The 19584-nt window shown below is 44.2% G+C and overlaps 2 protein-coding genes across 2 annotated transcripts in view; both read left to right on the top strand.

Annotated features, from left to right (window-relative positions):
* The window catches only part of EP300 (EP300 lysine acetyltransferase), an 83575-nt gene extending 64354 nt beyond the window's left edge, over window positions 1–19221 (top strand). Inside the window, exons 20-32 of the mRNA XM_082739910.1 lie at window positions 830–918; window positions 2822–2902; window positions 4936–4992; window positions 6053–6130; window positions 8172–8239; window positions 9322–9472; window positions 9571–9717; window positions 10271–10384; window positions 11014–11179; window positions 11929–12093; window positions 13323–13484; window positions 15356–15637; window positions 15870–19221. Of these exons, the coding sequence (XP_082596036.1) occupies window positions 830–918; window positions 2822–2902; window positions 4936–4992; window positions 6053–6130; window positions 8172–8239; window positions 9322–9472; window positions 9571–9717; window positions 10271–10384; window positions 11014–11179; window positions 11929–12093; window positions 13323–13484; window positions 15356–15637; window positions 15870–18083 (3774 nt within the window). The 3' untranslated portion in view covers window positions 18084–19221. The remainder of the gene's footprint in view (window positions 1–829; window positions 919–2821; window positions 2903–4935; window positions 4993–6052; window positions 6131–8171; window positions 8240–9321; window positions 9473–9570; window positions 9718–10270; window positions 10385–11013; window positions 11180–11928; window positions 12094–13322; window positions 13485–15355; window positions 15638–15869) is intronic.
* Window positions 1–19584, top strand: part of L3MBTL2 (L3MBTL histone methyl-lysine binding protein 2) — a 529035-nt gene that overhangs the window by 436862 nt on the left and 72589 nt on the right. The window lies entirely within an intron of this gene.

Raw genomic sequence — 19584 nt, 5'->3', positions numbered from 1 at the left:
TAATTAGAATCCTAAATCATCAGATTGTAAACTCACCTGGAATAGGACTTTGAATCATCTTCACCTGTGGGTGCACAGTTCTGGCATGAGCTGGTTTTCCTGTGTATACCAACTCACATGCATTTCATCTTGTCCTACTGAGTTTTTTGCTAAGTGGCTGAAGGATGTGACGGCCCTGCCCCAATCATCTCAGAGTGATGAGCAGATTCAGCACAGTAGTCCCTCTTTGTCATGGTTTTCCTTCCCATTGTTTCTGTCAACCATAGTCCAGAAACAGATGATGCACCTTCTGACATACTAGCAAGAGGTCAGTAGTAGCTTTTATGCTACTTCGGAACACCTGCGTCGTTGAACTTATTTCATCTCTTCACCTAGGCATCATAGCATCACAAGAAGGGTGGGTACAGTACAGTACAGTAAAATATTTTGAGAAAGGCCACAATCACATAACTGTGTTTTTAGTATATTATTATTTGTTCTGTTTTATAATTATTAGTTTCTAATCTCTTACCTGTGTCTAATTTATGAGTTACCTTTATTATAGATGTGTATGTGTAGGAGACAACATGATACTATATTGACAGTGTGGTACTGTCCAGGATCTTAGGCATCCACTGGTGTGGTCTTTGCCTGTTGAAAAGTGGGACTGCTGCAGGATAGGCAGAGTGGTGGTAGTTTTATGTGTGCTCTTAGAAACTGAGTTAGCCCATTATATAAATTTATATGAGAACTCAAGAATTCACTGACTTTTGTTTCTGAAATGCTATTTTGCCTATTCTAGCTGGTTTTTCAGGCCTGTGTACTATTTAACAAATGGTTTCTATTGCAGTTGGAGTTTTCTCCACAGACACTCTGTTGCTATGGCAAACAGTTGTGCACAATCCCTCGTGATGCCACTTACTACAGTTACCAGAACAGGTAAGCTCAAACATGTGTGGACCATGGTCCGCGTATCCGTGTGTCCAGGGACTGCATGCGGATGGACCAGCACACAAACATTCATGGTTCATGTGTATCTTGCTTGAAAACAACTGTACAGCACAAGTTCTGGTCTTAGCATTCTGCCTTTGTTTGCAGAATCAGTACAGCAGAAGGTAGCCTTGTGTCAGTTGTCTGGCCCCTTATTTTTAGAAGGCAGGAGCCCAAATCCTTGAGAGGTTAACCAGTTTTGTGAGTTGGTGGCATAGATGGCATTATATCCCAGCTTACCACAACCTGAGGCTGAGAAAATTTTTAAATGAATGTCTTTTCTTTTCCATGAAATTGCTGCCATCTCCTTCCCAAAAACTACCCAAAAAGCTTGTACCAAAAGTTTTTAGCCAGCTATATCTTTTGGGAAATGTTTCCTTTTTGTGTGCAGCCTATCACTAAGTTGTACTCAGAGCAAATGAAAACAGGATTTCAGAGTTTTTTTCTTTGCCTCTGTTAAGCCAATAAAAAGGAAAATCTCCAAAAAATAGGTCTGCACCAGACTGTTACTTCAAGTTTATTTTGAATATGACAGTGGATGGTAGAGTTCTAACAAATTAGGAAACTCTGCTTTATTTTTCTCCTGGCCAAACAATGGCTGTAATCATACAGATGGCATTCATTTATCTATCTTAAGCATGATCTGTCTCCTATTTTCAGTCATTAGCCTACAAATAAAACTTGGGGCGCTGAGACAGTCATAACAAGACCAGGCAGTTAATACTCTTTAATAAAACCAACTTCATGGTGGTGGTTCTTGCTGGACTTGTGTGCTACAGTTGCGTTTCTAGCTTTGAAAAAGTCACTTAAACTTTTTGTTTTGTTTACAAAAAGTTAGGTGCACTCCTAATGCTTTGTTGTATCATTAGAATCCATAGTTTTTCACTGTTAATACCTAGGAAAAGTGAGTCAAGTTGTTAAAAGCACTTACGTTTAAAAAAAAAAAGTGACAACTTGCATGAAACTTTGCTCATGCTGCAGCCTTGACATCTGTGCCATTTTTGTTTTTTTTAACACCAGTGCGCAGCGTTTGGAATCACGCGCCTGCGCGCGCCACTGCCTGCCTTTGCCTTTTCAGCTCTCAGTTGGTGGCTGCAATGAGTATTTAAGCACTTGTGCAGAGTTTTCGTTGAAAAAATATTTTTTTACGTGGCTTTGTTGGGATCAGAAAAATTTTGTGGGTTTTTTTCAGTCGGGGTTGTTTTTGGGTGATTGCTTCCTCGTTCTGTATCCATAGTGGATTTTTATTTGTTATTTATTTTGTTGTTGGAAATGGGGAGAACTGTGTGATTGTTTTGTTTCAGTAATAGAGCAGCAGTTCTTTCCTCCAGTACATTTATCCTTCCTCCTTTTGATTATTTTCATCAAGTAGCATTAATTACTAAAATGAAAGAATGTAGGTCTGTGTAAGTGAAACTTTTTTGTTTTATTTGCTGTAATCATTTGCTACTTGTGATCCCATTTGAGATATTTAATGCTAATCTGCTTTGCCTTGGCTTTCTGCTTTGTGTTGTCTTGTCTTGCTTTTATGTTTTTTGTTGTCCTGCAATCCCTCATTTCTTCGTTTGTTTTGTGTTTTTTTTTTCTCCCTCATGCTTGTCCGTTGTCTGCACTTGGCTTTGATTGCAAAAAAAACCAAAAACCAAAAAAAACCAAAAACAAAACAAAACCAAAAAAAACAAACTGTGGGGCCCATAACTCTGCATCATTGAATGTCCTTGTCGCCGTTGATGACCTGCTCTCTGCTCCCGTCCCCCTCCTTGGCCTGCTGTGATTGGTGGCTTCGTTGCTTGGCTTGGGCTGTGTTGTGTGAACGGAACAGTTCACCCCAGTATGGCCTTCTTGCCGACAGGTATCATTTCTGTGAGAAGTGTTTCAATGAAATCCAAGGGGAGAGCGTTTCTTTGGGGGATGACCCTTCCCAGCCTCAAACGTAAGTAACTGCATTGTTTTGGAAAGTGCTGTCTTGGTTAGTTGTCCAGTGATTATCCTTAAGCTTCTAGTGGTCTTGGGTTACACTGCCAGTATAGTCGCTGTTTGCCACAGTGGGCTAGTTAAATACAAATTAATTAAAGGAAATAAAAGTTTACATTTCAGATGTTCCATAGACCTCTGTGGGTAGTGGCTGCCATGTTAGTCAGAAAAGATAGAAAACATTCCTGTCACAGCAGAAAGTTTTGTCAACACTGATCTAGGAAATACATCAACACTGGATTGGGTGGTCATTTTAGATACTTCTTCTATATGGAAACAGCTTCTCTCCTAAAAATTGAAAGGCTGTAGTGCAAGGGAACTTTGTTATTTAACTCAAGTTGGAGGGGAACTGAACAGATAACTTCCTTACAGCCTTCTTGTGTTTGGTTATCAGTACTGAAATCATTATAATCGTTGAGCAACATTCATTTCACATTAGGGATTTAAGCACTTAATTAGAGTAGCCCAGAAGAAAGAGAGTAGGTTGGGCTTTTACAGTCTCACAAGCTCTTATTGTGTGTGGCAAATGCCAGGACAAATTTAGAAACATAGCTTAAGTTGGCTAATAGCTCTTCTGATTGCTAAAATGTAGCGTTAGACATTGTGTTTCAGGTGTGTACTGTTTTAGCAAGAAACCTATTTGGTATACTTTTAATATTCTTCAGTTCCTTCTTTCTGGTTTAACTTGTAATAAACAGAAGCAGTTCAGAACATTCCAAAAAGTGTGGGATTGTTACACTACTAGTGAAAAATAGGGCTTCTGAGGGAAAACTGGTTAATTTTTCCGAATTAAGTCTTGAAGTTGCACTTTTCCTTCAGTCACCGTTAGACTGCCAATATAGTAGAGTCGGGTGCTAGTCTGGGGGAGCAGATGCTGGGTCCCCTTGAACCTTAAGGAGATTTTCTGACCCTTGGCTAAATAAATCAGGCTGACTAGCTCTAAGTTCCCCTGATGGCAGGAAAGGAAGGCAGCCTCACCATTGGTACAGTTGAGTGGCTTCCCACAAGATCTAAACCTTAGGACCATGAATTTCTTCGACTAAAGTGTATGGAAATCCCCTTCCAATTCTATAGGTCTGTAGTGGGCCTGAGAGTCTGCGTTACCAACAGGCTCCTAAGTCCTTAAGCACACTTTGAAAAGAAAGGAATTTCGCCCTTTAGATCTAGACCATATGTAGTAGGAAGGAGTTTAAGTGTGGAGAGAGGTCCTTTTTGTGAGGAGGAGTCACTGTAGTCAGCTTTGGGCACCCTGAAGTTGATTCTAGGTAGAGAAGGTTAAGACATTAGCGTCTGTATTGGTGAGGCTATGAGCAGTGTGCTGTGCTAGCTTTGGGGATGGGAGGCCATGTGAAAGTTTAAACAGGTGACAATTAGTAACCTGAAGTGTGTTTTAATATTGAGATTTTTTTGTTGTTAATATAAAATGTTATCTGACTAGACTGTCCTAAGAAATGAATATTAATTTAAAAGAGGGTTTAGCTCCTTCCGTATACACCATCTTCATAGCTCAGTCTAGGAGCTGTCTGTTATTAAAAGCTATAAATGCTGGGGGCACCTGGCTGTCTCAGTCAGGGGAACACGGGACTCTTGACCCTCAGGGTGGTGAGTTCAGGCCCCATGTTGGGTGTAGAGATTACTCAAAAACCAGATCTTTTAAAAAGAAGAAAGGTATAAATACCTAATGATTACTAAGAGTAGTAAACAAAGTTTTAAAAAGAACAACAAAGTCCTATGTTTGCAGTTGGTGAGTTGCTGGGTTGTTCATTTCCTCTCTGGGGAAATAGATTTATTATAAAGTCTCCAAACACATGGGCATTCCTTTATGTAAATGTACATTTTGTGAGAGCCTAGAATGTGCCTATTCAGTGTACCCTCAGTATCTTAGAAGATTTAAATAATCCACTTTTGTAAGATTTGTTCCTTTGGTTAGAATGGTAGTCAGATTGCTCATTTTTATTGCTTTTTCTCATTATGTCCCTCTTTTCTCCTTAGTACAATAAATAAAGAACAATTTTCCAAGAGAAAAAATGACACACTGGATCCTGAACTGTAAGTGGCGCCTTGCATAGTCCGTTTACTTGATATTCCCTCTTCCTTTCCTTCTCTCTGTTTGCATAGCCAGTGTGGTGTGAGGATAAATCCGTACAACGTATGTCCAACACGCGGGCTGGAAATTTGGAAGCGTTACAGTTAATATCATTTACATTTCTCTAAATCCCCTAAATAGTTTGGGCCCAAGTGAAGCTCCCTCCTACCTCTGCTGATTGTCATGTGTTCCTTCCCTGTGCATTTTCAGACATCTTCATACTCCCCTACTTTGTAGTGAGGCCAACCAGAAAGTACCGAACAGTCGTAGTACTCTGGACACTCCTAGAATGGGTAGAGTAGTGTCAGACTTCTTCCTTTTTTAAAAAAAATAGATTTTATTTATCAGAGAGTGAGTGCACAAGCAGTGGGAGTGGCAGACTGAGGTAGTAGCAGGCTCCCCGCTGAGCAAGGAGACTGATGTGGGACTTGATCCCAGGACCCTGGGATCATGATCTCAGCTACCCAGCCATCCTCAGTGGCTTTAAGCAGTAGTGATCTTTCACTTTTTACTGCCTACCCACAGTCATATTTTAAATTGTCACATTCAGGGGCACCTGGCCGGCTCGGTAGGTAGAGCTTGTGACTCAGGGTTCTAAGTTCAAGCCCCATGTTGGGTGTAGAAATTACTTAAAAAAAATTTTTTTGGTGTGCCTGGGTGTCACAGTTAGTTAAGTATCTGACTCTTGGTTTCCGCATAGGTCATCATCTTGGGGTCATGCATTTGGGCTCCACACTCAGCAGGGAATCTGCTTAAATTCTGTATGGTGCTAACCCTCCTAACCCCTAACCTCCTCCCTGCCACCATGTGCTCCCTCTCTCTCAGATAAAATTATCACACTCAGTGACTTAATTACTTTTGAATTTTGCTCTGCCTGTAACACTAAAGAGCTTTTTTTAAAAAGATCCTTCTTTGAATGTAATCTTGGCTATCTTAAATTGTCGGGAATAAAGGAAAGTGTTGGAAAGTTTGATTTAGTTAAAGTTCTGGCTTAATCTCAAATTCTTTGGCTTTTCATTACAGGTTTGTTGAATGTACAGAGTGTGGAAGAAAGATGCATCAGATCTGTGTCCTTCATCATGAAATCATCTGGCCATCTGGGTGAGACATTAGTATTTTTTCTAGAGTTTTTCTTTGTGAACTTTAGCAAGTTTTTAATCATTGCAATGATTGTATCATATTTTCAAAGTTACTGTGTGTGATAGTTAAAATTCACTTTTAGGGGCACCTGGGTAGCTTACTCTGTTAAAGCATCTGTTGTCAGGTTAGGTCATGATCCTGGTTCCTGGGATAGACCCCCATGTCAGGCTCCCTGCTGCTCTTCAGGGTTCTGCCCCTTCTCCCTCTGCCGTTCCCCTTGCTTGTACGCCTTGCATTCTCTCTCTTTATCTTTCAAATAAATAAATAAAATCTTTAAAAAATTCTGAAGTTCACTTTTAAAACATAAAGCTAGAATCCAAAAATATAGGTCTTTCTCCAAAAATATAGGTCTTTCTCTTAATTAGCATGCATCGTTTTAATCCATATACAAATAGTCTGGTTTTGAAAATTCTTTTGTAATCATTACATATCAAAACTATGTATTTTGGGGTGCCTGGGTGGCTCAGTGGGTTATGATCCCAGGGTCCTGGGATCAAGCCCCGCATCGGGCTCTCTGCTCAGCAGGGAGCCTACTTCCTTTCCTCTCTCTCTCTGCCTGCCTCTCTGCCTACCTGTGATCTCTATCAGATAAATAAATAAATAAAATCTTTGGGAAAAAAAGAAAACAACTAAGTATTTTTGTAAGATTTATCAGAAGAGTTAAGAAACCTCAGCACCGGGACGCCTGGGTGGCTCAGTTGGTTAAGCAGCTGCCTTCGGCTCAGGTCATGATCCCAGCGTCCTGGGATCGAGTCCCACATCGGGCTCCTTGTTCAGCGGGGAGCCTGCTTCTCCCTCTGCCTCTGCCTGCCATTCTGTCTGCCTGTGCTCACTCTCTCCCCCTCTCTCTCTCTCTGATAAACAAATAAAAAAAAAAAGATTAAAAAAAAAAAAGATTAAAAAAAAAAAAAAAAAGAAACCTCAGCACCTGGAAACTAACAAAGAGTTATTAGAAGGAATTAAATTTGCCAGATTTTGAGTGCTGCTTATACTGTCTATAGTAGGAACATTTTAAGATACAGAGGGTGTCCATGGGGCAGCTCTGTTCTTACCGCTGTGAATGGTTTACTAAATGGTAAAATGGGTTATGATTTGATGTTTGCGGGGGGTTGGGCAGTAAGTTATATGGCTATTGTCCAGTGAAAGAGTTTCATAGAAATGACTACAGACAGATTTCTATAAACAAGCTGTCTTTGGGTCCCAAGTTCTGTTTCTGAATATTCTCCATGTATTTACTTAAGAACTGTACATTATCAACGACTTTCACAACAGTAAATGGATTTTTGTCCATTGTGACACTTGTCTACTACTGTGGGTCTCTGTTCACTCTCCAGGATGGAGTTGGTACCAGCTCAGTTCAAGGTTGGGGGTGTCTATACATGATCTCAGGGTGCCCGGCTGAAGAATTGGAAGAGCAAGTGACTCTTGATCTCACTCAGGGTTATGAGTTTGATGCAACCCCCCACCACCACCCCTGTTGTGGGTAGAGATTACTTAAATGAATAAATAAATACAAAGTTAAAAAAAGATGGGCTCTCTGTACTATCCTGTGCTCTTTAATTGTTGATGCTGGTTTAGGGATCACAGGAAAGAAGTGGCTAATTAACACATTTCTAGAAAATAACATGCAGGGGGGAAATCAGTCATTTGATGTATGTATGGCTTATGTTCAGATATGCCTTTTTAGTGCTCTCAATTTAGAGAGCTGGGTAAGAATAGTTAAAAGGCTTACAGTGATTCCTGCAACTTAAGATCAGTCAATTGGTTAAGGAACACTTTTTTTTATTCTTATTTTTTCCTTAATGCTTTCTAAATGCTCTTTGTATATTGCTTACTTTGTCATTATTATATATTTAGAAATATTTCTCCCAGTTTGTGTTTTGAGTTTTAACTTTATATATATATACACACATAGATATGTATATGGTAGACTTTGTTACTACTATGTTAACTTGAAATTTTTCTCTAAGCTGTGTAAGCAGAGTCTTGGTTTACATTTTAGATTTGTCTGTGATGGCTGCTTAAAGAAATCTGCACGAACCAGGAAAGAAAATAAGTTTTCTGCTAAAAGTAAGTTTAATCTTAGAAGTAAATCCTGGCAATACTTTCCTGAAACATAGTTAAACTATCCAAAGGGCCCGCAGCTGGTTCGGTCTGAAGAGCATGTGACTTTTGATCTCTGGGTTGTGAGTTCAAGCCCCACGTTGGGTGTAGAGATAACGTGTAAAGGATTAGGATTTGAAATGTGCAAGGTGTGTATGTGGATTTTTTTCCCTAAATTTCTTCATTTTGGGGGCCACATATAGAAATACTGTCCAAAGTTGCCATCCCATGCGTGACTGCCTCGATTTGGTCCATACAATTAGGGCTTCTTGCAGACCTGTCTCGCTTCAGGGACAAGGGGGAGTGATAGCCAAAGATTGTTATCATACGGTTGAGATTATCACATTATTTGGTATTTGGTTTAATGTTACAGATGCCTTTGCACTTTTTACTGACCTACTGACCTACAGAATGCTTTTTTTCCTGTAATTTCTCATAATACCCAACCAGTGCCATTTTTAAATATGACTGCAATTGAGGCAAAGTGCATGTAGGTGTTCTATTTTTTAACGTCTGAAATTGGAAAATTTTCCAAAAAGTTGGGTGGAGGGGTGCCTAGGTGGCTCAGTTGGATAAGCGGCTGCCTTTGGCTCAGGTCATGATCCCAGGGTTCTGGGATTGAGTCCTGCATAGGGCTTCCCACTCAGTGAGGGTCTGCTTCTCCCTCCCTGCCCCCACACATACGCCGTCTCTAGTAAATAAAGTAAATATTTTTTTAAAAAGAAGGTGGGTGGAAGACACATTAAATTTGACTACCTTGTCTTCTTCGACTGCACATGTACTAAAATTGGAATGATAGAGATTTGCATAGCCCCTATGCAAGGATGGCACACAAGTTCATGAAGTAATCCAGGTTTTGGGTTTTGTTTTGTTTTGTTTTGTTTTTTAATTAAAGATTGTTTTCAAATATGAACCACATTGCTTTACTTTAACAAAATCAAGTTATCTTATTTGTGTAGAAAGGATATTTTATATTGAAGCTTAAGAAGACGTTTATCAGTAATAAATTAGCACCTTGGTCACTCGTGGACTTCTCACTGCATTTCTAGGGTTGCCATCTACCAGGCTTGGCACCTTTCTGGAAAACCGTGTGAATGACTTTCTTAGGAGACAAAACCACCCTGAATCAGGAGAAGTCACTGTTCGGGTAGTTCATGCTTCTGACAAAACTGTGGAAGTGAAGCCAGGCATGAAAGCAAGGTACCAATAATTTCTCCTTTCCTCTTGTGCTTACTGTAGCTACTGTTGATGATTCTGATCTGAACGAGATGTTTTTCTCTCCAATCTGCATTGTGTAGGTTTGTAGATAGTGGAGAGATGGCAGAATCCTTTCCATACCGAACCAAAGCCCTCTTTGCCTTTGAAGAGATAGACGGTGTTGACTTGTGCTTCTTTGGCATGCATGTTCAGGAGTATGGCTCTGACTGCCCTCCTCCCAACCAGAGGTAGGACTTAACACAGCTGTCTTCCGATTTGAGTGGGAGCTTGAAGCATCATGGGCAGGAAACTATTTGATGTGCTTGGCTTGGAAGTGGAAATGCAAATTTTCACTGCTCAGTACTGCTGTTCTGTGGTCATAGTAATAAGGAAGGGGATAGGAACAGCAGCCTGAAATTGGAAGTGGGAAGCAGACTATTTTTCAGCAAATGGGCTTAAATCTAGATTGTGGTAAAGCACCTTGCCTGAGAGGTATGTGAAAGAATGTTAGGGTATGTTTAGAGTTTGTTTCCAGAACAAGAATGCTGCCAGAATACATTTGGATCCATAAATACTAACACAGTGTGCTTCGAGCACTACTGGGTACTGAGTCTGTAATAGAGCTATAGGCTTGCAAAACTCCCCTAAACGGTGCACTGTTTGGTCACTTATTTGTGCCTCTGTGCTGTGCATTATCAAGGAGGTGAGAAAAGCGCAGGAGAGAGAGATTGTGTTTTCAGCCACATGAGTAAGAACTCCTTACGTGACTTGACTTGGTTTCTTTCTCCCCACTTGATGCAGGAGAGTTTACATATCATACCTCGACAGTGTTCATTTCTTCCGTCCTAAGTGCTTGAGGACTGCAGTCTATCATGAAATTCTAATTGGATATTTAGAATACGTCAAAAAATTAGGGTAAGCATACTGATAAGTCCTGTCTTTAAAAACAACTTAAACTAATGACCACTGGGACATAGGTTGAAGCATCGGTGACTTCCTGCTCCCTTTTCTCAGTGTTGTCATTTGGACAGAAATGGCTGTTGTGACCCTAGTCGGACTCATTCCAGATGAGTTCTGTTTCATTCAGTTAAGCTGATTGGACGGTTGTTACTCATTTAGGGCCAGAATCAAAAACTGACTAAGATCTGGAGGTACACAAATGAGTCTGATTTCTTACATTCAAAAAAAACATGTGCTTGAAAATATTCCCACTTCCCCTGGCATGTTCTTCCCTTTAACATTTTGCATTCTCTTGAGCTCTTATCGGAGTGGACCCGCATAGCTTTGGTTTGGTCTTATTGGAGGGCTGCCTCCAGTAAGAACTACACAATCTTATTGGAGGGCTGCCTCCAGTAAGAACTACACATTGTCACATTGTGAGACCCACTGTTAAGTGCTGTGCGTGAGGCCTGGTTCTGGCCTGATGCTGACTTGTACACTTAGTATTGCCTTAATATGATTTCTCTACTGACCCCACACTACAGCATTTTTTCTGGAATGGACAGTAAACTTTTCTCTTGAACATTCCCTCTCCGTGTTGTTAGATACACGACAGGGCATATTTGGGCTTGTCCGCCAAGTGAGGGAGATGACTATATCTTCCACTGCCATCCTCCTGACCAGAAGATACCCAAGCCCAAGCGACTGCAGGAATGGTACAAAAAGATGCTTGACAAGGCCGTGTCTGAGCGAATCGTCCATGACTATAAGGTCAGGAGGACTTGGGGGGCAAGGACTCATCTGATGCTCTGTAGTCTGCCATTTGACCATCTTAACAGAAATCTTCTGTTTGTTCTTCCTTTTTCAAAGGAAGAAAAACTCAGTTTTAAAAGAGTCAGATCTACAAATCTCTGTTTTAAAGATGTGATGAAAAACATATTGTTAATAGCCATTCATGATTAGAGGGCGTCTCATGATAAGAACTTGAACAGATAAGTTTCTTATCTGTTTTTACTCCTGGGGAGAAAGACAAGAACTGGATGCTTTCCCAGGCAGCAGAGCAGAGCAGCCTGTAGCCAGGCAGTTTCCAGTATTTGTGGTTTGGGTTGTTTTGAACATATTTCTGAGTTGGGGGATGGGTGCAAGGCAGGCATGCCTCCCATTGCTCTGCGCGCGGTTATCAGCTGCAGTGAAGGCTGCGGTGTGATTGATTGTGCCTCCCCCGTGCCACTGGTCCTAGCGGGAAGATGTCCCACCAGTATAAAGGCAGGTAACCTCCCTGTTCTCACAGGCAGAGGAAAGATAGACCCAGAACTACTGACTTCAGACCTTGAGTTTTCACTATTTAGGTTTAAATGTCTCCCTGGGCCCTCAATAAAGTCTCTGCGGCGTTTCTTTCAGAAGGTGTTGCAGTCCTTTGTGTTTCTTGTGTCTAGCCATGACTGCTTCTGAATGATAAATGCATCTTTTAAAAAAAAAAAGAAAGAAAAATACCTATTTGTACCGGGGTGTTTTCACAGGATATTTTTAAACAAGCTACTGAAGATCGATTAACAAGTGCAAAGGAGTTGCCTTACTTTGAGGGTGATTTCTGGCCCAACGTTCTGGAAGAGAGCATTAAGGAACTGGAACAGGAGGAGGAAGAGCGAAAGCGAGAGGAGAACACCAGCAACGAGAGCACAGATGTAAGGGCTTTGCATTTTCCTTTCCGGCTTCTGCCTTGATTCCAGGGTATGATCCACGACCAGCCTTCAACTTTTGCCCAGATCTTAGAACTCTCAGGTGTGAAAGTTCTTTAAATTGGTCAGGAAAGAATTGGCTTAGATAAGTTATTAATGTTCTGTTCTAGTGGTTTTCCAGCCTTTCTATCATCAGACCCGTGGATTTCTGGCAGTAAAAAACAGAAGGAAACCTTGAAAAACTGATAGAAAATTAACTGTTCAGAGCAGGGGGCTGGCAAAAGTGCTTTCTGTAAAGATCCAGGTTGAATATTTCTGGCTTCCCCCCGCCCCAAGCACTACTTTCTATATGTATCGAGCATTCTGGGCCGTATGAAAACAGGCCTGGGCCAGAGTTTGCCAGTCCCCCGGACACAGTCTGGCTTTGTGTAGGGGTCATCTGAGGAGCTTTTCCTGGTCAGTTACTTCCCCATAGCTTAGCTACCATGTTCTCTGTTGAGTCTGACCTAATGAGAGTCACTTTTAAGTAGTAGCCTGTTAAACTCACAGCATTGTAGCTTGAATTCATTGACTGGCTCTTCTCAAGTTGTTTTGTTTTTTTTTGTTTTTTTTTTTTTTTTAAGATTTTATTTATTTATTTATTTGTAAGAGACAGAGGGAGAGAGAGCAAGCGAGCACAGGCAGACAAAGAGGCAGGCAGAGGCAGAGGGAGAAGCAGGCTCCCCGCTGAGCAAGGAGCCCGATGTGGGACTCGATCCCAGGACCCTGGGATCATGACCTGAGCCGAAGGCAGCTGCTTAACCAACTGAGCCACCCAGGCGTCCCAAGTTGTTTTTTTATAGTAGACCCATAAAAGGGTGGGCTACCCTTCCACTCCTTACTCCCTGTTCTCAAATCGGATATAGGATGGATCGATCTGAGTGGTGTCCAAACTGTGGGGCTCATCTAAGCAAATAGCTAAGGCTACCATGGTCTTATTGAAGGGTCTTAGCGTAGGGAGTCTTCACTGGAAGAAAATTAGCGCACAGACGTTAGTAAACATTAGTCTGCTGTAAAAGCTTAGAAAAGAGGGTCTGTGTGGAAAGCACTGGTAGAATTAGAATCTCTAGTTTCAAAGAAAAGAAGAACCCATTACCATTAGTATTATTCAAGAAGAACCCATTACCATTAGTATTATTCAGATCACTTCTTAACAAGAGTGTTAACATTTCCTTGTCCCCTCTGCTAACCTGCAGGTGACAAAGGGAGACAGCAAAAATGCTAAAAAGAAAAATAATAAGAAAACCAGCAAAAACAAGAGCAGCCTGAGTAGGGGCAACAAGAAGAAGCCGGGCATGCCCAATGTATCCAACGACCTCTCGCAGAAGCTGTATGCCACAATGGAGAAACACAAAGAGGTAATATGTAGCCACTTGTGGGGAAGAAGCAGGGAAGGAGGTCTGAAACACTGCCCCCCATGGCTAGCATTTAAGATGTGAGCACGGGACCATTTGAAATTCAGAAGGAAGAAATCCTCCGAGGGTTAAGAAGAAAGAAAAGAGGATAGGTTGAGTGGGAGCTAAGAATAGGAAGGGATAAGGTTTCCCTGATTATTTCAGTGCTGTCATATTGTGTCTCTGGCATTAAAAGCATAAGCATAGTTTGTCCAACCCAGTTTGTAATCCTCAGGGTTTCTGAGTTCTGGTGGGTGCCTCGTTTTGATGTTATCAGTAATAATTATTAGCTATTTTGAGCAGTATTTCGTGTCATGAGATTCTGGCCTGACAAAGTGGTTGGGAAAGGTCTCTAGATGGGAAAGGTCTCTAGAGTGTATGATGATAGGCTTGACTTAAATTTTGCATCTAGTCTTCTGACTTTGTTTAGCCTGAAGCTGTCAGTAGTGAGTATCTATTGGGAATTAAAATCTAAGGTTGTCAGTTTAGCTTAAATTTGGGTATTATCGTAGCTGGAGGGTAACATACACTGGAAATAATCAAGAGGATTGACACTGCACGGTTGGTCGTTGTAAAGATTTCATAGGGAGTCACCAGGTGGTTTTATTTCTTTGCCTCTATTTTGAGTGACTCGTTAAAGGGATTCCCCACTGGTTAGACCCAGTGCTTTCCTGTGCATCACATTTCAAAGTGCTCTTCCTTGCTTTATGAGCCTTTCTTTGAGCCATAATGTTAAACGCAATATTGCGAGGTCAGACAAACATCACAGTCCTCCCTTGATGCTTTTCACGGTTGGCATCTGTTCAAGAGGTGTCTCTACTCAGTGTGCTGTTCAAGAGGTGTCTCTACTCAGTGTGCTCTTCTTGCCCTGTGTTCTTTTTCTAGAAAGGTCTTAATCTCGTTTTACGCAAATATTGCTGCCCAGGTACAAGTGTCACTGCCAGTTTGTACAGAGTTTCGTCTCTGAGAAACTGGCGGGATGTCGTGGGCAGTGCAGCAGGTGCTCACAGGTTGCTCATCTCTTGAAGGAACCTTTGCGTTTTTCAGCTTAGTAAGAGTTTATAGTTACATACAACACACGCGAAGTCCATGTGCAGTGCCAGCTTCCTGTTGCAGCCTTGACACTAACAGTTATGGGAGTTAAGAGTGGTTGTGTCTTTTCAAACTTCGATGAACAAGAATTTTCTTGTTTATGCAGCAACGACTAAGAAGGTTTTGCTTTTTTCTTTCTCACACCCCAAATTTCAGACTTACAGAAAGTTGCAGAGTGGATCCCTTGCTATGCCCCTCGCTTAGATTCACCGATTGTTAACATTTGGCTACATCTTCTTTATCTGCAGTTCAGCAAGCACCTTCTAAGAAAAAAAGACCTCCTCTCCTTAACCACACTGTGACTTCACACTCGGGAAGTTGCCCCCGGCTCCACTCTCTAATGTCTGATTGTTAGGCTCCAGTCAAGGATTGTGTGTCCCGTTGACTTACCATTCTCAGTCCCTGGCTCTCTTGTCATTGGTAACATGGGCGTTTTATTGAAGGTCAAGGCCCAAAGTCGTTTTTGTAGAATGTCCCTCAGTTTGGATTTGTCTGACTTGTTTCCTTGTGATTAGATTCAGAGTCAGCCGTGGATTGGATCTTAGAGTGGACCCTTTTGATTTGGAAAGGATTATTAAATAAGAGAATAAGGTGTCAATCTTAGGCCCTCTGTCGTCGTCCTCAGTGGAGAGACCAGAGGTTTCGAGCAGCCTTGCAAGCCTCCCTCCTGACTCACCTGTTTGCTGCCATTGACCCAGCGCTGCACTTACCCCGGAGTCAGACTGCGATGGTCTCTTTCGTAGGTCTTCTTTGTGATCCGTCTCATCGCTGGCCCTGCCGCCAACTCCCTGCCTCCCATTGTCGATCCTGACCCCCTCATCCCCTGCGATCTGATGGACGGGCGGGATGCCTTCCTTACCCTCGCGAGGGACAAGCACCTGGAGTTTTCTTCACTCCGAAGAGCCCAGTGGTCCACCATGTGCATGCTGGTGGAGCTGCACACCCAGAGCCAGGACCGCTTCGTCTACACCTGCAATGAGTGCAAACACCACGTGGAGACGCGCTGGCACTGCACCGTCTGCGAGGTAGGCCCCGGGGGCGGGGGGAAGGGGGAGGCCTGGGTCCCCGAGACGCAGCAGAACAGACGTTACTACACAGGCCTGTGCTCGGTGCCGGTGGGGAGTCCGAGAGCAGATCGGGAGGGGCTGGGCCTTGGAGTGGTTCTCTATAAGGCAGCTTCGGGCCCTAGCAGAATACAGAAAATGTATTTGAATGGCTTCCGTCTGGGAGAGTTGACTGCACCCATTTTCCCCCCAGGATTATGATTTGTGTATCACCTGCTATAACACTAAAAACCATGACCACAAAATGGAGAAACTAGGTCTCGGCTTAGACGACGAGAGCAACAGCCAGCAGGCTGCGGCCACCCAGAGCCCGGGAGACTCTCGCCGCCTGAGCATCCAGCGCTGCATCCAGTCCCTGGTGCACGCCTGCCAGTGCCGCAACGCCAACTGCTCGCTGCCGTCCTGCCAGAAGATGAAGCGCGTGGTGCAGCACACCAAGGGCTGCAAGCGCAAGACCAACGGGGGCTGCCCCATCTGCAAGCAGCTCATCGCCCTCTGCTGCTACCACGCCAAGCACTGCCAGGAGAACAAGTGCCCGGTGCCCTTCTGCCTCAACATCAAGCAGAAGCTCCGGCAGCAGCAGCTGCAGCACCGGCTCCAGCAGGCGCAGATGCTCCGCCGGAGGATGGCCAGCATGCAGCGGACCGGTGTGGTGGGGCAGCAGCAGGGCCTGCCCTCCCCGACTCCCGCCACTCCCACCACGCCCACGGGCCAGCAGCCGGCCACGCCGCAGACGCCGCAGCCCCAGCCCCCCTCACAGCCCCAGCCCACCCCGCCCAACAGCATGCCGCCCTACCTGCCCCGGACTCAGCCTGCTGGCCCTGTGTCCCAGGGTAAGGCAGCGGGCCAGGTGACCCCTCCCACCCCCCCTCAGACTGCTCAGCCACCCCTCCCGGGGCCCCCGCCCGCCGCAGTGGAAATGGCCATGCAGATTCAGAGGGCGGCCGAGACGCAGCGCCAAATGGCCCACGTGCAAATTTTTCAAAGGCCAATCCAGCACCAGATGCCCCAGATGACTCCAATGGCCCCCATGGGTATGAACCCACCCCCGATGACCAGAGGTCCCAGCGGGCATCTGGAGGCAGGGATGGGGCCCGCAGGGATGCAGCAGCAGCCTCAGTGGGTGCAGGGAGGATTGCCTCAGCCCCAGCAGCTACAGCCTGGGATGCCGCGGCCACCAGCCATGATGTCGGTGGCCCAGCATGGCCAGCCCTTGAATATCGCTCCCCAGCCGGGACTGGGCCAGGTCGGTGTGAGCCCTCTCAAACCAGGCACTGTGTCTCAACAAGCCTTACAAAACCTTTTGCGGACTCTCAGGTCTCCCAGCTCTCCCCTCCAGCAGCAACAGGTGCTTAGTATCCTTCACGCCAACCCCCAGCTGTTGGCTGCGTTCATCAAGCAGCGGGCCGCCAAGTACGCCAGCTCGAATCCGCAGCCCCTCCCTGGGCAGCCTGGCATGGCACAGGGCCAGCCGGGGCTGCAGCCGCCTACCCTGCCGGGCCAGCAGGGGGCGCACTCTAACCCGGCCGTGCCGAACATGAACCCCATGCAAGCGGGCGTCCAGCGGGCGGGCCTGCCGCAGCAGCAGCCGCAGCCGCAGCTCCAGCCGCCCATGGGCGGGATGAGCCCCCAGGCGCAGCAGATGAACATGAACCACGGCACCATGCCCTCGCAGTTCCGAGACATCTTGAGGCGGCAGCAGATGATGCAGCAGCAGCAGCAGCAGGGAGCAGGGCCCGGGCTCGGCCCCGGGATGGCCAACCACAACCAGTTCCAGCAACCCCAAGGAGTCGGCTACCCCCCGCCGCCGCCGCCCCCCCAGCAGCAGCCGCCGCCGCGGATGCAGCACCACATGCAGCAGATGCAGCAAGGGAGCATGGGGCAGATGGGCCAGCTGCCGCAGGCCTTGGGGGCAGAGGCGGGAGCCAGCCTGCAGGCGTATCAGCAACGACTCCTCCAGCAGCAGATGGGGTCCCCTGCTCAGCCCAACCCCATGAGCCCCCAGCAGCATATGCTCCCGAGCCAGGCGCAGTCCCCACACCTCCAAGGCCAGCAGATCCCTTCTTCTCTCTCCAATCAAGTGCGTTCTCCCCAGCCTGTCCCCTCTCCGCGGCCACAGTCCCAGCCCCCCCACTCCAGCCCTTCCCCAAGGATGCAGCCTCAGCCTTCACCACACCACGTTTCCCCACAGACCAGTTCTCCACATCCTGGGCTGGTAGCTGCCCAGGCCAACCCCATGGAACAAGGGCATTTCGCCAGCCCGGACCAGAGTTCAATGCTCTCTCAGCTCGCTAGCAATCCAGGCATGGCAAACCTCCATGGTGCAAGCGCCACGGACCTGGGACTCAGCACCGATAACTCAGACTTGAATTCAAACCTCTCACAGAGTACACTAGACATACACTAGAGACACCTTGTAGTATTTTGGGAGCAAAAAAATTATTTTCTCTTAACAAGACTTTTTGTACTGAAAACAATTTTTTTGAATCTTTCTTAGCCTAAAAGACAATTTTCCGTGGAACACGTAAGAACTGTGCAGTAGCTGTTTGTGGTTTAAAGCAAACATGCCAGATGAACCTGAGGGATGATAGAATACAAAGAATATATTTTTGTTATGGCTGGTTACCACCGGCCTTTTGTTTCCCTTGTGTGTGTGGTTCAAGTGTGCACTGGGAGGAGGCTGAGGTCTGTGAAGCCAACCACATGCTCCTGCCTTGCACCTCCGATAGGTTTTATTATTTTTTTTAAATTAATGAAAATATGTAATATTAATAGTTATTATTTACTGGTGCAGATGGTTGACATTTTTCCCTATTTTCCTCACTTTATGGAAGAGTTAGAACATTTCTAAAACCAGAGGACAAAAGGGGTTAATGTTACTTTAAAATTACATTCTATATATATATAAATATATATAAATATATATTAAAAATACCAATTTTTTTTCTCTGGGTGCAAAGATGTTCATTCTTTTAAAAATGTAAAAAAAAACAAAACAAAAAAACAAAAAAAAATTTCACCTTTCCTCCCCTCAAGTCAACTTTTGTGCTCCAGAAAATTTTCTATTCTGTAAGTCTGAGCGTAAAAACTTCAAGTATTAAAATAATTTGTACATGTAGAGAGAAAAATGACTTTTTCAAAATATACAGGGGCAGCTGCCAAAATTGATGTATTATATATTGTGGTTCTGTTTCTTGAAAGAATTTTTTTCGTTATTTTTACATCTAACAAAGGAAAAAATTAAAAAGAGGGTAAGAAACGATTCCAGTGGGATGATTTTAACATACAAAATGTCCCTGGGGTTTCTTCTTTGCTTGCTTTCTTCCTCCTTACCCTGCCCCTACCCCATACACACACATACACACACACACACACACACACACACACATTTTCTGTAAAACTTGAAAATAGAAAGCAAAAACCCTCAACTGTTGTAAATCATGCAATTAAAGTTGATTACTTATAAATATGAACTTTGGATCACTGTATAGACTGTTAAATTTGATTTCTTATTACCTATTGTTAAATAAACTGTGTGAGACAGACACCTGACCTTGTTTTACTTCTTGCCATCACATCTTTGCCTTAGAATGCATCCAGTTGCGTAAGTGCCTGATACGTGGGATTCGGAGGAAAAAACAAAAGCACTAGCTTGGAGCCTTCCTAAACTATCACATAAAGTGAGTTCACAAATTTTGATAAATTTCTCCAAAGCTTAGGGGAAAACCCAAGGACCAGCAAAATGTCAGTTTCACCAATTTGACTTGGTATTAATTAGCCAGTAACAGCTTTATATAGGACCTTCTTCCATGGCTCCCAGTGGATGGATGACCTCATGGTCTTCTGATCTCTCTCATCTTACAGAGATGAGAATGAGCACCTCAGAGGAATCCTGTATCTGCCCAAGT

This window comes from Mustela nivalis (genome assembly GCF_964662115.1).
Source record: "Mustela nivalis genome assembly, chromosome: 7".
NCBI lineage: Eukaryota > Metazoa > Chordata > Mammalia > Carnivora > Mustelidae > Mustela > Mustela nivalis.
This window is presented reverse-complemented; position numbering and strand designations above follow the sequence as displayed.